Here is a 17,939-nt window from a genome sequence, read left to right on the forward strand (position 1 = left end):
AAACACACCTGAACCAGCTAATCAAGGTCTCACTAGGCATACTAGAAACTTTCGAACAGGTGTGTTGGAGCTGGTTGGAGCTAAACTCTGCAGGGACAGCGGATTGGTGAACCCTGCTGTAAAGTCTCCTCCAGAACATCCCAGAGACGTCACTGAATTTAAACTCAGAGGATCATCAATTCATGTGTTAAATGATTCTTCATGATCCTCACAACCATTCTTTCACAGTTTGATCCTGATGAATCTTAACATTATCATTCTGGAATATGGACAAGATGTGTCTTCCTACATGGGTGTTTAAGAAATGAAAAGCTACACACTCCATCAGTTAGGGTTAGAAGAACTGTTGCCAAAAGTATAACATGCTAGAAACATAATAATCACTGCAATAATGATCCAATCATAGACTCTTAAACATTTGCCTATTTAAATCCAAACAGGCCAGGCAGTGTGTATGTACAGTATCATGTATGGTAAATAAACAGAATTGAAAGTACAATTTGTCATCTATCCTGAATCTGAAATTGTTCTCCTGAGATTACCCAACATGATTAATCTATACAGACTAATTAGCAAAGGTAATCCCATTACGATGTAGAAATAGTCTGTTTTGGAGTGACGACCCTCACACTGCTCATGTGTTTCCAGGCTCAGCTGGTGTCAGGCCACGCCGGCATGAAATTCACAGTGCTGGAAACACTCGACCACATAAAAGAGGAGTTTCAGCTGTTCCAGGCCCAGTATCACAGGTACACAACACAGGATTCATCACAATATTCACACAAACTCTCCAGATGTGAGCCCAACTGAAGCCTGAAAACAAAGCAAAATCATAAAGCTCCCCATGTTTCCTTGATGTTTACTTCATTTTCTATAATTGCATGTGCATTTTATTCAGTTATGTTGTGATCTACTTCCTCTCTGAACTGCAGTTGGGATCACCTGTGCAAAGCTAATGAGATTATCAAACTGTAATGCTCTAAAATCACTCCAGCGACTAGAGACGCCAGTATTAGCTGATACAGACTATTAGCCAGCCATCCAGTTAGCCTAATCCAGATAGTCTCATTAGGAGCAATTTCAAAAGCTACTAAAAGTCTTTCTTTAGAATAGTAAACATCAATGTGCATTACAAAACGTGATCAGCTTTAAGAATAAAATATAAGTAGGCCTATATATATGTAGAGGTTATGTGGATATTGTGGTGTCCTTAACTGACCAATGAGAGCTGTACGAGGATGTCACATGACGTCGTTTTCTGTGTTTCAGTCTAAAGCTGGAATGTGAGAAGTTGGCGAGTGAGAAAACAGAGATGCACAGACATTATATCATGGTAAGAGTGATTTCCAACAACATTACCCATAATTCCAAGATGTGACGAGCTAATATGGTGGTTGATTAAGTGGTTAGTTTATGCACAGAAAAGTTTGAATGTCCTCGTGAAATATTTAAGATTCTGCCAGATTTTCTTGCTTCACTGAAGCTCAAGATGCTCTTTGCAACATTTCATTTATAGCATAACAAGATGCTGATAACATCATTTGTAAAAACAGTACAACGCCAAGGTCATGGGTTCAATTCTCTGGGAATGTATAGATAAATGTATAAAGGCAACTGCCGAATGCATTGATGCTAATGATGCTCGACATCGATTAATACGGTCTTTAACTGGGAATATGGGTCATTTCTGGCCTCTGGGAACACATGTGGAGCATTTCTGTCATTTAGCTCGATGTGATTGTGATTTATGTCATGTAATTTAAATGTAATTGAGCTGGCTTTGCTTTCTTCCACAGTATTATGAAATGTCTTACGGGCTGAACATTGAAATGCAGAAGCAGGTGAGTGACTGATGTGTCATTTACAGCCTGATTTCATTACAGATCCGCATGATCTCTGTGTAATGAGATTTACAGTACGAGGTGTCCTTGTGTGGGCGAGTGATGGGTTCTGGTCGGCTCTAGATCTAACACTAATTGCAGGACCATCATCCTGAAACCACATGATCAAGGGCTTGTCAACCGGGTTTTCTTTTTGAAAGAAGTCTCTTTTGCTCACCGAGGCTGCAATTATTTCATCATAAATACAGTAAAAACATTAATATTGTGAAATATTATTACGATTTAAAATAGCGGTTTTCTATGTGAATATATGTTAAAATGTAATTTATTCCTGTGATCAAAGCTGAATTATCAGCATCATTACTCCAGTCTTCAGTGTCACATGATCCTTCAGAAATCATTCTAATATGATGATTTGCTGCTCAAGAAACATTTCTGATTATTATCAATGTTGAAAACAGTTGTTGCTTCACATTTTTGGTGGAAACCGTGATGTGTTTTTTCAGGATTCTTTGATGAATAGCAAGTTCAACAGAACAGCATTTTAAATAGAATTTTTGTAACATTATACATTTATTTATTTATTTATTTATTGCACAAGTCATACATAAATGTTTATTCATTCATTCATTCATTAATAACGTGCAGGATCAAATAAAAAAAAAAAAGGAACAGGAAGAAGAAAATCTTATGGCACCTGTCGCTTATTTGTGCACATCAAAAATAAATAAAAAACAGCTGCTTTATGAATGGATCAACGCCAATCCTCACCCCAAACACCAAACATGTTCAGTAATACCTATCTTTACACTTAATTATCATCATTTTAAGCGTGTTACTCATCATTTTTCTTGTAACATTCCTGTATTTTTTCCTTGTACAGATTCTTACATTTACAAACACTTTTGCAGCACTTCAGTTCATAGTCCAAGGTGTTCCACAGTTTAACTCCGTAAATAGACAAACACATCTGTTTTTGTGTAGTACGTGTGAAAAGAGTTTTAAAATGATATTGCCTTCTATGGCCATCTTCCTCTGATACAAAAGTAAATACATTTTGTAAAACCATTGGCAGAACTCTCTACTTAGCTTTCCACATAAAAATCTAAATCTTCAAATCAACCAAATCTTTGAATTTTAGAAGTCCAGAATTTACAAATAAACTATTAGTGAAATGCATTTACTGTCACTTTTGATCAAGTTAATGCATTGATTCATTTCTTTAAAAAAAATATTCTGAACCCAAAATGTAAGGTAGTTAAACATGCATCAACATGATTTTAATATGGTTTTAAACGGTTTTAACACTTTAGGTGGCTTTTTAACTGTTGGCATTGCCGACAATAAAGAATAAATATCATGTTAGCATAACTATATGTGAAATGTATAGATTAAATATATAGTATTAATACTTATGATGTATACATATATATGATATTTTACAGCGGCTTTGAACGTGACTCATCCAGTCAGATATTTATTTAACATAAAGCTCTAGGTTCTGTTTTCATGTGTTAGTTATTTTGAAGAGGGATGTCTATACATCTGATGTGCATGATTCAGTGTTTTGTTGGGTATTTACTGTGAAGCAGGATTTAATCCTGACTACTTGATATGAGCAAATACACACGCTAGAGTGGGCTAATCCAGATAAGACCCCTGCATCTCCTCGTTTCCAGGCCATCTGTTGGAAATGCCTGGATTTGAGAGTGTATGTGGGTCAGAGTGAGTGGGATCAGCCCTGAATGAAGTGTGTGTGTGTGTGTGTGTGTGTGTGTGTGTGTGCGTGTGTGTGTGCGTGTGTGTGCACGCGCAGTGTATTAAAAGCACCTCAGGTGGTCAGGAAAGTATCTATCTATCTATCTATCTATCTATCTATCTATCTATCTATCTATCTATCTATCTATCTATCTGTCTCTTTCTATCTGTCTATCTATCTATCTATCTGTCTGTCTGTCTGTCTGTCTGTCTATCTATCTATCTATCTATCTATCTATCTATCTATCTATCTATCTATCTATCTATCTATCTATCTATCTATCTATCTGTCTGTCTGTCTGTCTGTCTGTCTGTCTGTCTGTCTGTCTGTCTGTCTGTCTATCTATCTATCTATCTATCTATCTGTCTAGCTGTCTTTCTATCTACTGTATCTGTCTGTCTGTCTGTCTGTCTGTCTATCTATCTATCTATCTGTCTGTCTGTCTGTCGTTCGTTCTGTCTCTTTCTATCTGTCTATCTATCCAACTATCTATCTGTCTATCCATCCATCCATCCATCCATCCATCCATCCATCCATCTATCTATCTGTCTGTCTGTCGTTCGTTCTGTCTCTATCTATCTATCTATCTATCTATCTATCTATCTATCTATCTATCTATCTATCTATCTATCTGTCTGTCTGTCTGTCTGTCTGTGTCGTTCTGTCTCTTTCTATCTATCTATCTATCTATCTGTCTGTCTGTCTGTCTGTCTGTCTGTCTGTGTCGTTCTGTCTCTTTCTATCTATCTATCTATCTATCTATCTATCTATCTATCTATCTATCTATCTATCTCTAGCTGTCTATTTGTCTATCATGTAATTTTTTTCTTTCGTTTTTTTATTTTAAATGTAGGTACTTATTTTAAATTTAGTAAATATGTTGTCATGTAATATTCATTAATTTTACTCTCAGTAAAATGTCATGTAATTTTTGACCAAAATTAATATTTTAGTTAATAAATTGCGAAATGATGTCAAACTATAACGGACCAGACTTTTTTGAAAAATGTATAAACATTTATTAATTCATCGGTCAAACACATAAAAGATTTATCAACATATAATAAAATAAAATATGTGAAATCATCCTGGACTAACAGCACATATATAAAGTGCTGATTTATCATCTCCTGTAGAAGCTGCTGTTGTGAATTCTATTAAAGCAATAAAGTGCATTTAGCCTGACTGTTTTCTTTAGGATGTCGTCTGTTGTTTGATGGGAGATTGTTTGTGTTGTTTCTGCAGGCGGAGATTGTAAAGCGGCTCAGTGCTATATGCACTCAGATCATTCCACTGCTGTCCCAAGAGGTGAGCGAACACACACACACACACACCCCCGTGGGCTATTTACACATGAATTATTTACAGCAGAGGTGGTCATCAACAGAGAGCTTCCAATCGCCCACCTCTTCCCTGGATCAATATTTCATACTGTTCTTTTATAAGCCACGCTGAGTGGATTTGGCTATTTTGTAATCGTAACGCCCTGTGGGAACATCAGAGCTGCCACAGAGACAACAACAGCTCTTTTCAGTTGACCTGCTGTTTGTGGCTCATGCACATCTGCTTTGTTTGTGGTTTTTCACAGTGAGAGGTGTTGTCGTGTTGCAGGTTTTGCATGTTTGGTCTTGATCTTGATCTTTAAATATCTTCTCTGATTTGTGTTTTGTTCATGCTTCATGTGTGAATTTGTGTGTCCATGCAGCATCAGCATCAAGTTGCACAAGCAGTGGAAAGATCCAAACACGTCAGCATGGCCGAGCTCAATGCTATCATCGGGGTGAGTCCATTTTCCTTTTTGTCCTCCTATTAACTCTTTCTCCGCCAACGTTTAAAAGAAAAAAAAGAAGTTGCCAGCCACTGCCAACATTTTTGATCATTTTCACAAAACTTCATGGCCCCCAGAATATTTTGTTGTGAATATCTGTACATGCAATTTATCAAAAGAAAAAGAACAGAGCCTCTGCTTTTAAACAAAATGGTTTTATCCTAGCTTCATGCATTCTTTTTTGAATGCAAGTTTAACAAAAAAGCAACATTTTGAACAAAAAGCTAAGAAAATCGTGTTTTTGTCGAAGATTACAACATGCATTAGCAATGCTTTTATCGCTTGTTTCTGCCTGTGTTTTGATCCGGAGATTCTGTACTCTTTCAGAAGATGTGTAATAGCGCCCCCTACCGTATAACAGTGAAAACACAGAAAGCTGGAAAATTCCATCAATGTCGGGGAAAGAGTTAATCAATCAAGTATCAGTACAGTTGTCTGCCTGACCAATGACATGCCGGCCCTTTACCAGCCTTCATGAAGTTGATTTTCTGATGTGGGCATCTTTAGACATTTAGGGCCCTATTTTAACGATCTAAGCGCATGGTCTAAAGAGCAGGGCGCAAGTTCACTTAGGGCGAGTCCGAATCCACTTTTGCTAGTTTAACGATGGGAAAAATGGTTGGCGCGCCAGGCTCATGGTCTAAAAGTGTTGTCTCTATTCTCTTAATGAGTAATGGGTGTGTTTTGGGATTTACGTGTGTTAAACCAATCAGAGTCTCATTTCCCATTCCCTTTAAATGGCAGTTGCGCTTGCGCCATGGCGGATTCGCTATTTACATGACGGAATTTGATAGAGGAAAGACCGAACGCGTCTCCAGAGCGCAAACGGATCTGCTCGTGCGCGAGGTAAAAGTGTGCAAGCAGAACATCTACGGGACAAGCCGGATTCACCATATCTTTATGTACACAATAATAATCTTTTACATTGTAATCCTTTTATTTTAAATATTTGGCATGTTTGTGTGTTGCTGTGCGTCCCTGTGTGTTTAAAGGAGAACTCTGGTCAATTTTAACATTGAGCTAATTTTTTTGTAAATTTGGAGTGCTGTCAGTACAGAGAACAATGACAAAAATCAGATTCACCCGTGTTAACTCTAAAGGAATCATCTAACATGGCTGTGCACTTGTAATGACACATCAAGGATGTTAAGAGGCTAAAAGCAGGTTTAAAACTTGCCCCATTGAAGTCAACAGGGTGCAAATTTTAAAAAGAGGATAACACGGTGTAGGCAACACTGATTTTTGCCGTTGTTCTCTGTACTGACAGCACTCCAAATTTACAAAAATTTTTTAAAATTGACCGGAGTTCTCCTTTAATAAGCAGAGTGTACGCGCGTTGTGGACCCGTCTATAGGCGCACATTACTAACGCGCTCATTAAAAAAAACCCCCAAAAAACATTGACTTTAGACCAGGTTTCAGTTGGTCAATGGCTCAGTCTATTTCAGTTCCTCAGAATAGCAACGCTCCAACAATGCGCCAGAACACACCTCGTTTTCAGACCAGCACACCCATGGGCGCACAAATGGGCGCAAATGCATTTGCTATTTAAACAATGTGGCGCAGGACGTGAAAATGATAACTGCGTGAAAATGAAAATGTGATAACAATAACCATAACTGGGACATGAATTTACATTTGATTACATTTTTGCCGCCTCGTTTAGAATTTGCCTCCTCATTTCAGAACACCACTGGACACAACTGATGTGTGCATGTGTGTGTATTATATATATATATATATATGTATATATATATATATATATATATATATATATATATATATATATACAGTATATCAAGAAAGATTTCCTATTATTATCAATGTTGAATGTTGTTGTTTTATTAAATTGATCAAGAGTGACAGTAAAGACATTTATAATGTTACAAAAGTTTTCTATTTTAAATAAATGCATTCTATTCGACAAAGAATTGTGAAAAAGTGAATCATGGATTCCACAAAAATAAAAAACAGCCTTTTCCAAAATGAAAATGTCACGTTTTACATTAGCTTGTCATTCTCCTCTCCCTTCCCCCGTCTAGCAACAGCAGTTCCAGCATCTATCCCATCATGCCCCGGGCTTCCCTCTGACGCCACACCCCTCGGGACTGACCCTGGGAGCGGGTGCCAGCCTCATGGCTCTTCCCGGGGCCTTCCCGTTCCCCCCGCACCTGGCGCCTAAAGATGACATCACTCACCCCGAGCACCTGGACTCCAGAGGTGCGTGAGAATCCTGTCACATGTAGAAATGCACTGAAGAACAATCTGATGAAATGCTAATGGGATCAGAATAAGAATATTCTGGGTGATTTTCATTAGTGCATTATGATAAAAGTAATGTTTTATTATCATAATAGTAGTAATTATAGTAGTATTTCTTACTTAATTTTTTTATGCAAAATTACTGTCACTAGTATCCCATGAGGCCTCACCACTTTTTTCTTACTATATAATAAGGAATTATGTATAATCAGACATGGACACTGTTTACATAGAGCACATTTTTCTCCGCCTCAAAAAGGATCATTTAGAAAACATTTTGCAGAAGAATTCATGTAAAAATATACGTTTTTCATTTCTACTCTTTAAAGGGCTCATCGGATGCAAAATTCACTTTTATATGGTGTTTGCATATAAATGTGTCTTTGCAGTGTGTGGACACACGATCACCATACAGTGAGAAAAATCCATTCACTCCTTTTTTAATCCTCAAAGCCTAAACACTCTCAATAATCAGGCCGTTTGGATTTTCTGAGCAATAATGATGTCATATTGCTCATGCTCTGACCACGATCGCTGACGAACTGTCCCGTATTAGCATATTTCCCGTATTAGCATATTTCCCGTATTAGCATATTTCCTGTATTAGCATATTTCCCGTATTAGTATATTTCTGCCCTCAGTCATTTGTATACTGTCCGCCAAGGCATCACTTTACATGTCTTGTGTCGACACCCCCCACGGAAGAGAGGGGGAGGGGAGGGGGGGGTAGCAGTTGCTCATTATCATTTAAAGAGACATGCAACGAAACAGGTCGCTGTGAACAGAGCTGTTTTTGAGGAGGTAAAAAGGGTTTTGTTTTACACAACCATTGAGGAATTTTAAAGTATGTTATAAACTTTACATGAAGACCCTAAAGAATCATACCAACTTGTGGAAAATGGGCATCCGGTGACCCCTTTAAACCTTCTGGAAAGCCCCACAGACTTCCATTGTACATGCAATACTTTAAATGTGATTTTTGAATGTCTGTTGTAAGCGACAGCATGCCACAGATTTGATCCATAGACATTAGGTTGAAATTAATCTGGAATATTCATTTAATGTATTGCAAATGTTCAATATAACAGGATCATCTTATCTCAATGAGCCTGTCTCTCTTTATTTCTGTAGATGGAGCCCCAAACAGGGTGAGTATTAAAGCCTGAGTTGTCATCCTCCTCCCATTGGTCCTTCCACTAGTGAAGTGTGTTTGCATGGTCTTGTTTTCTGTCAGGATTGCACTACTGATTGGATTTCATACGTTGGATTGGATTTTTGTATATATAGCATCTATGAATAGAAGTAAAAATGATTAAAGCCGTGCATTAGATGTGATCATCATGGAAGTAGTTTTTTATTGTTTTTCATTATTATTATGTTTAATTTGCATCTAGAACTGAGTGTTATAATAGTATATACCATCCAACAGTAAAAACATATTATCAACCGATGATATAATGGTGGTGTTTTCCATTTTCACAGAAGTCGTGCATAAATGATTATCCATAAACTTACAATATAACATTTTACTTTTCATTTTTACAAGGTTACAAAAACAAAAAAACAGGCCTAGGATCTTTTTGCATTTGAGCTTCAAATTAAATATGATTTTTTAACGATTTCAATGGTTAAAAAACTGTCTAGGACCAAACAACCCCTTCCTTCTTATTGTAATTCAGAAAAAATAATGGTTATTCATGCATATATATTATGTATGAAATTGACTAAACTCATGTGATACAGTATAAATATTCAAAATATCCATATATTAATATATGAAATCACTCATAATAACCATAAAAAATGGTTTGTTATGTAAATCTCTAACAGGTAGAGATTTTGCTATAATGTTTATTATTGTGAGGTATAGGGTAGGTATATGAGCAAAATCTTATTTCAAGATAACGATATAAATCACAATATACATATTTTTTGTCGTTTTATTTTATTTTTGCTATTAAAAATAAGCTAACTACAAACAACAGGACAAATACAATTTAACAAAAATACGAACTGAACAAATTACATTTTCCAAGCACCAATATGTTTAGTTAACATGTAGTTAGAAATAGTACAGAAATGAATAAAGAATAAAACAGTGCATATATGAATAAAATATAAATGTATTCGTTTTTAATGTATTTTCTGTTTAATTTTTTTTCACTGTTTTATCTGTTCCAGTTGATATGTGTTGAAATGATGTATTCCTGTGGTCCTGATGAGAAGCAGGGTTGATATGTCACGTTCATGTCAGATTGAGGTTATATTCAGCACATACAGCAGTGTGTGATTATGGTGTGTGTATTTCAGAGTGGCAGTGGCTCTCCGGTGGGCCATCGCTCTGCAGGACTGCGTCTGGGTCTTCCTCCTCCTCCTTCCTCCTCCTCCTCCTCCTCTCACGCTGATGTGGACAGCAAACGGGGCGGCTCAGACCAGACCGGCGCGGGACGAACACGGCGGGTGAGTCGAGCCGAGGCCAAACACGCTACTTCCTCGGTTTGCAGTTTTTAAGATGCATTTGAGTTCATCCTGAAGTCTGTGTGATTTTCGCTTGTACTTACATATTCAGCTAAATGACATGCCGACTGCGATTGAATATTAATGCTCATCATTTATTCAACGTGATATCATTTTATCCCTGAACACTGACTTGTGCATTCACTCACCAAACCAGAGGAATGTTGCTCTTTTATAGCCTGGGAGGCATAATGCAGCTTTCAATTATTTATTAAATATAACACAAATGAGTCAATAGCTGTTGTACAGTAAGAGTGTAGAGCTATTAAGATCTGTAATTCAGTTTTGAAAATTGATGAGAAATGTTTGAATTCATATTGAGATCAGTCTTATTTTAGTATTATTTATATACTAATATAGTTTTTATTAATATTTTGAATTAGCTTTCAATTTTCTTTTTACTTTTAGTTTTTAAAAAAAAAGTAACTTTTGTAATGTGCGTTTGTCATTGTTATTCTTTTTTTTTTACATTACTATTTTGGTTAATTTTTTTGTTTGTTTGTTTGTAGTTAATTATTTCAGTGCTTCAACTTCAACTTATTTCAGTTAGTCGCCAAGTTTTTAATCTATTGTTTAAATTGTATTTTATTTTAGCTTTATTTCAGTTAACAAAGATGCTTTTAATAGTTTTAGCTCTATTTTACAATAATAACCCTGATTGAAATCTTTGGTGTCTTGACAAATCTGAGTCACAGTTTAAAAAAATTCTGAAACTCTAGAGGAGACACACATGAGGTCTTAACTCGGGTGAAACATCTAAGAAGCAAGAGATTTGAGCAAAGTCTCCATTTGAGACGATTGAGATATTACAGTGATTTTTATTATTAGGAGCTCATGATTGGCTGGGTCTGATCATGTGTCTTTCCTGCAGGAGAGTGGCGGTAAAAATGAAGACGGTCTCAGACGAGACGGCACTAAAGAGGTGTGAATACACTTACTTTCTTTCTCATTCTTGCAATATATACAATGTCTACAATGGATGTCAACGGTGCACCAACATGTTCTCCTAGTAAAGTTGGATATGTAGTTATTCATTCACTCAGTTGCTGAAAAGCAGCCTCCAACTGATTGGTCAACGTTAATGAACATTCCGAGGCATGACACGTCATTGGTCGCTTCCACTATTTCTGTGACCTCATCAGAGTTCATGAAAGTTGATGTTAAATTTTTTTAAGCCTTTATGAGTTTTTGATTTATGTACCTGGTATCTTTCTTTAGTGACATTAACAAACGTTATTACATCATATAATATTTGATAGATCATTAGTTCAATACTTTAAAAAGTTATAAATGTCATGTTGCTTTGATTCATGTATTTTTGTGCACTTTCTTATTTGAAAGTTCAAAAACCATTGATCAAACTGATTTAATGAATTATTAATGACTGTTGTGATACAATGTAACCACGTTCATAAATCATAGATTTGAGTCATAAAGGCTTCGTTTGGCATAGGAATTAGATTTTTTAAAATAGCCCAGATCAGCTGTCGTACGTTTGCAGCTTTAATCGGTTTTAAATCACTTTATTTTAGTTCTTTCTAAATAAAAAAGTACAATTAATTAGTATTGCAAAGTTAGTCATTCATCAAAATAATCTAAGACCATTATACATGCTTACTGCATCAAATGCCTGCAACATACTATAAATAGAAAACTCCCTTCAATAATTATATATAATATTTGTTGAAGGTTTCTCTAAAACAACATAAAGTTTACATTAGCAGCAAAGAATGAGTTCACAGTCTTTTTATCTGGTGAACAGCATCATCAAAAATGTAAATAAAAAATTTAATTAACCAATAAAGTAAAAGTAAAATATATATATATATATATATATACATAATATCAAAAAAGCCTTGGCTCCAGATCTTGTAAAGACTTGCCAAACTTTAACATGAAACTTATGAAAAAAAGTCTAAGCATTTGTCTGTTTAAGCTTTAAATTATACTATGTCAATATAATCCTATTAAAGGAGTCATATCTAGATGACATTTGCATGAGCAAACAGTTCGTATTGCTTTTGTGTGATGTGATTTGACGTTTGTGATGACATCTCGTAGCGTGTGTGTTTGCAGAAAAGTGTGTCACCCGCTGGAGTCTCTCCCAGGTCGACCGAAGGGAACGGGCTGAACATCTCTCCGGTCCTCCGGAAGAACCCGTCCCGGGAAGCCTCCTCTTCTCCGCGATCTCAGCCACGCTCACCTGGACTCTGCAAGAGCCCCACTCAGGTACTGGATCATGACGAATCCTCTCATACTAACACTCAGCATTTCCCACAAGATAGGGTCTGAAGTGGGTTTTTTTTATGTAAATTATAGTTTTTCAAGCATATCTAGAGCCCTGTGAAAAGGCAAATTTACTGTGGAATGTCATGGAATTTGGCTAAATTTTAATAAATAAATCAAAAGTAGAGGCATACACTTAATCAAATTGTGATATGGACTAGTGACTGTGAATATTAAAGGGATAGTTCACTTATTATATATTAATTACTCACCCTCATGTCTTCCAAACCCGTAAGACTTTCGTTCATCGTCAGAACACAAATTAAGATCTTTTTGATGAAATCTGAGTAATTTTTGTCCATCCGAGATCGTAAAAGTAATCCATATGAATTGAGCGGCTTAGTTAAAATTTTCTGAAGAGACACGATCGCTTTATATGATAAACAGACTGAATTTAGGCTTTAAAGGGGTGGTATTATGTCCTTTTCACAAGATGTAAAATAAGTCTTTGATGTCCCCAGATTGTGTATGTGAAGTTTTAGCTCAAAATACCCCACAGATATTTGTATATAGCATGTTAAAATTGTCACTTTTTGAGGGTGAGCAAAAACACACCATTTTTATGTGTGTCCCTTTAAATGCAAATGAGCTGCTGCTCCCGGCACAGGGGGCGGAGCTTCAACAGCTTGTGTCCTTTTACCTCACACAGACATGCACTGAAAATATCGCAAACTTTTAGCCTTTTATGTTCAAACCGGAGTCAGAAAGATGGAGAGACTCAAGAAGAAGTGACATGTAGAAGCAACAGGACATTTCTGAATGGTTAGTTGGTGAATTTATGTAGCTTATGTGTGGTTATCTTCTAGTCATTGATTAGCATATTCTGTCATGATAAATCGCGTTCTCGGGGGCGGGGTTTATGTAAATTCTAGGGTTGGTGATGTCACTAACCCGGGAGGAATGTGTGTAGTCTCTACCAGCCGTTTCTTGTAGTCCTTAAAAAGCAATTTCTTTAAAAGCAAATATCTCCCTTTGCTTTGAACTTTGAGCGTTGTAACTTTGCAGATGTTGTTTATGCTCAAACAGCAGCATTACACACTAACTAAAGTTAGAAAAGTGAAATCAACCACCCCTTTAAACTAACTCTTTAAACCACAATAAGACTGCTTTTGAAATCTGAAGTCTGTATGTTCTGCATGTCTCTGTGTGTATGAGTGGTGCAGTGTGGTCGACTACACATAATCAAGCACGCGTGACGCTCGCGGTGTTTTCAGGACATGAACACATGAACTTCATCTCCAGAGCCACTCTGAGAGTCACGTCAAAATAAAAGTTCGGTTTAACTTATAAAAAGACAGAAATGTGTGACTATTGTATTGAATGTACTTCTCAAAGTAATAATAATAAATAACAAAACTTATTTTTTAAGGAATATCACACAATATCACAATTTGTCATTCGTGTTTTAATTTAAAATGCAGCTCTTTGTTTGCCAAAATAATGTAAGTAATTGCTCAAATTTAATTTAATTACATTTTAAAAGATGAATTAAATTGTTTAAGTTTCATTCATTTGAATTATCTCTTTTTTGGATAATAAATTTGTATTAAATCACTAAACAAACAATACAGAATTTCTGAAGAAGAAAAATTTTTTTAATAGGGCCCTATTGTTGTTACATTTTTTGTTGTTAAAGTCGTATGAATTCCATTGATTAGGCTTTATTTTTGATTAATACAATTTAATCAAATCATTAAAAACTTTAACCAGAAAAAATAAAATGGAAAACATGGAATTTGGGAAACATTAAATAAAACAATTTTTTTAACAACAAAATACGTTTCATAGGGCCCTATAATTGTTTAAATTGTTAATCATTTTTACATTGTTAAAATGTTGTGCATTCAATTGATTAGATGTCCTTTTTGATGAATACAATTAATTAAACCATTATAGATGTAATCAGGAAAAATTAAGGTAACATTTTACAATACGGTTTCATTAGTTAACATGAACTAATAATGAACTGCACTTCTAGAGTATTTTTTAACATGTGTTAATGTTCATTTCAACATTTACTAATACATGATCAAAATCAAAAGTTGTATTTGTTAACATTGATGCACTGTGATCTAACATGAACAAACAATGAACAGCTGGATTTTTAATAACTAACATTAACAAAGATTAATAAATACTGTAACAAATGTATTGCTCATTGTTAGTTCATGTTAGTTAATACATGAATTGATGTTAACAAATGAGACCTTATTGTAAAGTGTTGCCAAAATTAAAACAGAAAACAGAATTTGGAAAAATAAAGGGCTCTACATATCTAATGTTTGTTCTTCTAAACAGTAAAGAGAAGTTTGTGGCTCAGCTCTTTTACTCTGTGTGTTTCAGGAGAAAGTGAGATCTCCTTCTCCTTCAGCGTCCCATGAATCACTCTCTCCTGGCTCTCCCGCACCCCTGTCCTCCTCTGCCCGCGGCCCGTCTCCCGTTCTCAAACACTAGGTAAGTCCTGACTCACGCTTACAGTAAACGTGGGCGGCCGGGGGATGGTTTTCCACTCGTCTGTGATCTCATCTCTCTCTCAGCTCCAAATGGTTTTTCCAATTCCTGCAATTCGTTTTTAGCGATGAATCTTTATATACACCTTGACGTCTGGTTTCCCTCACAGGACCCACTCCTTCCCATGGAGTGAGACTAGTGAAAGACTGCCGCTACCCCTCCCCAGCCCGCCCTTCCCAGAATGCACAGGGCCAGTCCCAGAATGCACCGGGTCGGCCCCTGAACGCTGGGCCTGGGCATCAGGTGCCTTGTCAGAAGCCCTTCATCCGTCCTCGTGGCCCTCGAGCCGAACTCTGAGCGAACCGCATCTGTTCTTTCACACGCTGGGCGTAATCAGCCAATCAGCTGTCTGACAGCTCTCTCAGCCAATTAGAAAGCAAGCTGAATATTCTGGTGAGCTGCCACTCAAACTTTACAATTACAAACTATATATATATATATATATATATATAGTCAACCTTGTATATATATATATATATATATATATATATATATGTGCGTGTGTGTGTGTGTGTGTAGTATATATTACTCATCTTTTTATTTATTTCAAATATATACAGGTCAAAAGTTTGGAAACATTACGATTTTTTTATATTTTTGAAAGAAGTCTCTAATGCTTATCAAGGCTGCGTTTATTTGATCAAAAATACAGAAAAAAATTTCAGCAAAGCTGAATTTTCAGGATCATTACTCCAATCTTCAGTGTCACATGTGACCTCCAGTCTATCACATGATCCTTTAGAAATCATTCTAATATTCTGATTTATTATGAGTGTTGGAAACAGTTCTGCTGCCTAATATATTTGATGAATAATATTAAAAGAACTGCATTTATTCAAAATAAAAAAATATTTTCTAATAATATAAATCTTCTTTACTATCACTTTTTATCAATTTAACACATCCTTGCTGAATAGTATTGATTTATTTCAAAAAAGAAAGAAAAAAAAAATTACTGACCCCAAATTATTGACCAGTAGTGTATATTGTTGTTACAAAATATTTCTATTTTTTTAAAATTTGCTTCTTTTTTTTTATTTTTATCTTTTTATTCATCAAAGTATCCTAAAAAACTATCACAGGTTATGAAAAAATATTAAGCAGCAGAACTGTTTCCAACTTTGATAATGAATCATCATATTAGAATGATTTCTAAAGGATCATGTGATAGACTGGAGTAATGATCCTGAAAATTCAGCTTTGCATCACAGAAATAAATGATAATTTAAAGTATAATAAATTGAAAACCAATTATTTTAAATTGTAATAATATATCACAATATTACATTTTTTTTTCTGTATTTTTGATCAAATAAATGCAGGCTTGATGAGCAGAAGAAACTTCTTTCAAAAACATTAAAAATAGTAATGTTTCCAAACTTTTGACCTGTACTGTATAAATACAAATTTGTATATATTAACATATTTGAAATTGTTTTATTTTATAATTGTTGTACTTTTATTTCATATAATATACTTATAGATTAATTTTTTTATTTTTATTTTTTACATATCATTTTAATAATATATACTTTGATGCATTTAAGAATTTAAAACTTTTTTGCATTTTTTGTTAATTTGTCCTACAACTTGTACAAAAAATAAATACATTTTATAAACCTTATTATTACTAATCTTTTTATTTATTTCAAATATATATAAATACAATTTTAAATGTTTTTTAACTTTTATTTAATATAATATACTTATAGATTTATTTTTTACGTATATTTTTAATAATATATACTTTTTTGATGCATTTAAGAATTTAAAACTCAAACTTTTTTAACATTTTTTATGGTGTCCAACAACTCATTAAAAAAAATACTTTTTATAAAAAAAGTACTTTTTACTTTTGTAATGAGACTTTTTTGAGTAAAGTAAAAATTCATAGAGATTTTTTTTTGGGGGGTATAATCCATCAGGAATTAATGGAATCAATATATATTACTCTTTAATCAAATATTGAAAAGCCAAAAAAAAAAAATCTTTAAAAAAAGTGACCAATTTCAGTAAATTTTGATTAAATGCTAATTTTAATTTGGTTGTTATTATGAAATAGAATATAATGCATTTGCTATATGAGCAAAATCATCACTTTTTACAAAAAAATATGTTTACTTGATGCAACATCCTAAAAATGTCATGTTTATGATTTTAGGTGCTATTAATTTGGGTGTTTCCTAAAAGCATGGTAACTGTAAAATATTGCAGAAAATCAAATGGCATAAATCCAACCAGAATCATCACTTGTGTCCGCACTCTTGCTCTTAACATGCCCAGCCATGCTAAAGTGCACAATAACTGAAGATAATATTCTCTTTCTGTTGTGTAATCCTCCTGTGCTTATTTTGTCTTTCAGCGTGACAGGCATATGGAGTCAAGATACGAGTTTCTCCGTATCATCTCCCACACTGAAATGGACTGAGATGCTTTTACTGCCAATTTTGTCAAAACGAGTTCAACAACAAAGACATGGAAACTTCTAGACAAGTGGACATTAAGGTGTTCCTGTTTTACCACCATTTCACTTTTCCCCCAAAAAGCTTTTAACCGTCAGTAAAGGGTTCAAAACACCCTAAAGTCATTGCATTGTTTCCCCTGACTTTAATAAAACTGTCATTTTGAGTGAATATAGCATTAGTTTCACACAGTGTTCAAAGAGGAATAATGCTGTTTTTGCTTGTATTATACCAGCTTCTGTTGTTCATACATGAAAACTCACTTTATGACACTGAATTAAGCAATAAGCAATAAGGTTTGTGAGGCTGTGCTGTGTTGTGAATATGAGGATGTTGTTAGTGTGTTTATATTCACAATACAGCACGACATCGAGTGCCTTATTGCTTTTTAATATGGACAATTAACACGTAATAAAGAATATTATGGACACAAAGTTAGATTAAAATATCATTTTATTAAACAAATGCATTTGT

The 17,939-nt window shown here is 34.8% G+C and overlaps 1 protein-coding gene across 3 annotated transcripts in view; it reads left to right on the forward strand.

The window, feature by feature from the left end:
• tle2c (TLE family member 2, transcriptional corepressor c) overlaps positions 1-17,930 on the forward strand; it is a 27,765-nt gene extending 9,835 nt beyond the window's left edge. The window contains exons 2-14 of one of the 3 annotated variants that reach the window (XM_084120749.1): positions 649-749; positions 1,270-1,333; positions 1,797-1,841; positions 4,846-4,908; positions 5,306-5,380; positions 7,470-7,647; positions 8,821-8,837; positions 10,000-10,149; positions 11,078-11,128; positions 12,268-12,435; positions 14,836-14,946; positions 15,113-15,396; positions 17,366-17,930. In XM_084120749.1, the coding sequence (XP_083976875.1) occupies positions 649-749; positions 1,270-1,333; positions 1,797-1,841; positions 4,846-4,908; positions 5,306-5,380; positions 7,470-7,647; positions 8,821-8,837; positions 10,000-10,149; positions 11,078-11,128; positions 12,268-12,435; positions 14,836-14,946 (1,023 nt within the window). In that variant the 3' untranslated portion in view covers positions 15,113-15,396; positions 17,366-17,930. The remainder of the gene's footprint in view (positions 1-648; positions 750-1,269; positions 1,334-1,796; positions 1,842-4,845; positions 4,909-5,305; positions 5,381-7,469; positions 7,648-8,820; positions 8,838-9,999; positions 10,150-11,077; positions 11,129-12,267; positions 12,436-14,835; positions 14,947-15,112; positions 15,397-17,365) is intronic. The other 2 variants (XM_084120751.1, XM_084120750.1) reach the window with 2 other exon arrangements.
• Positions 17,931-17,939: the final 9 nt, after the last annotated feature.

This window comes from Abramis brama (genome assembly GCF_963993115.1).
Source record: "Abramis brama genome assembly, chromosome: 7".
NCBI lineage: Eukaryota > Metazoa > Chordata > Actinopteri > Cypriniformes > Leuciscidae > Abramis > Abramis brama.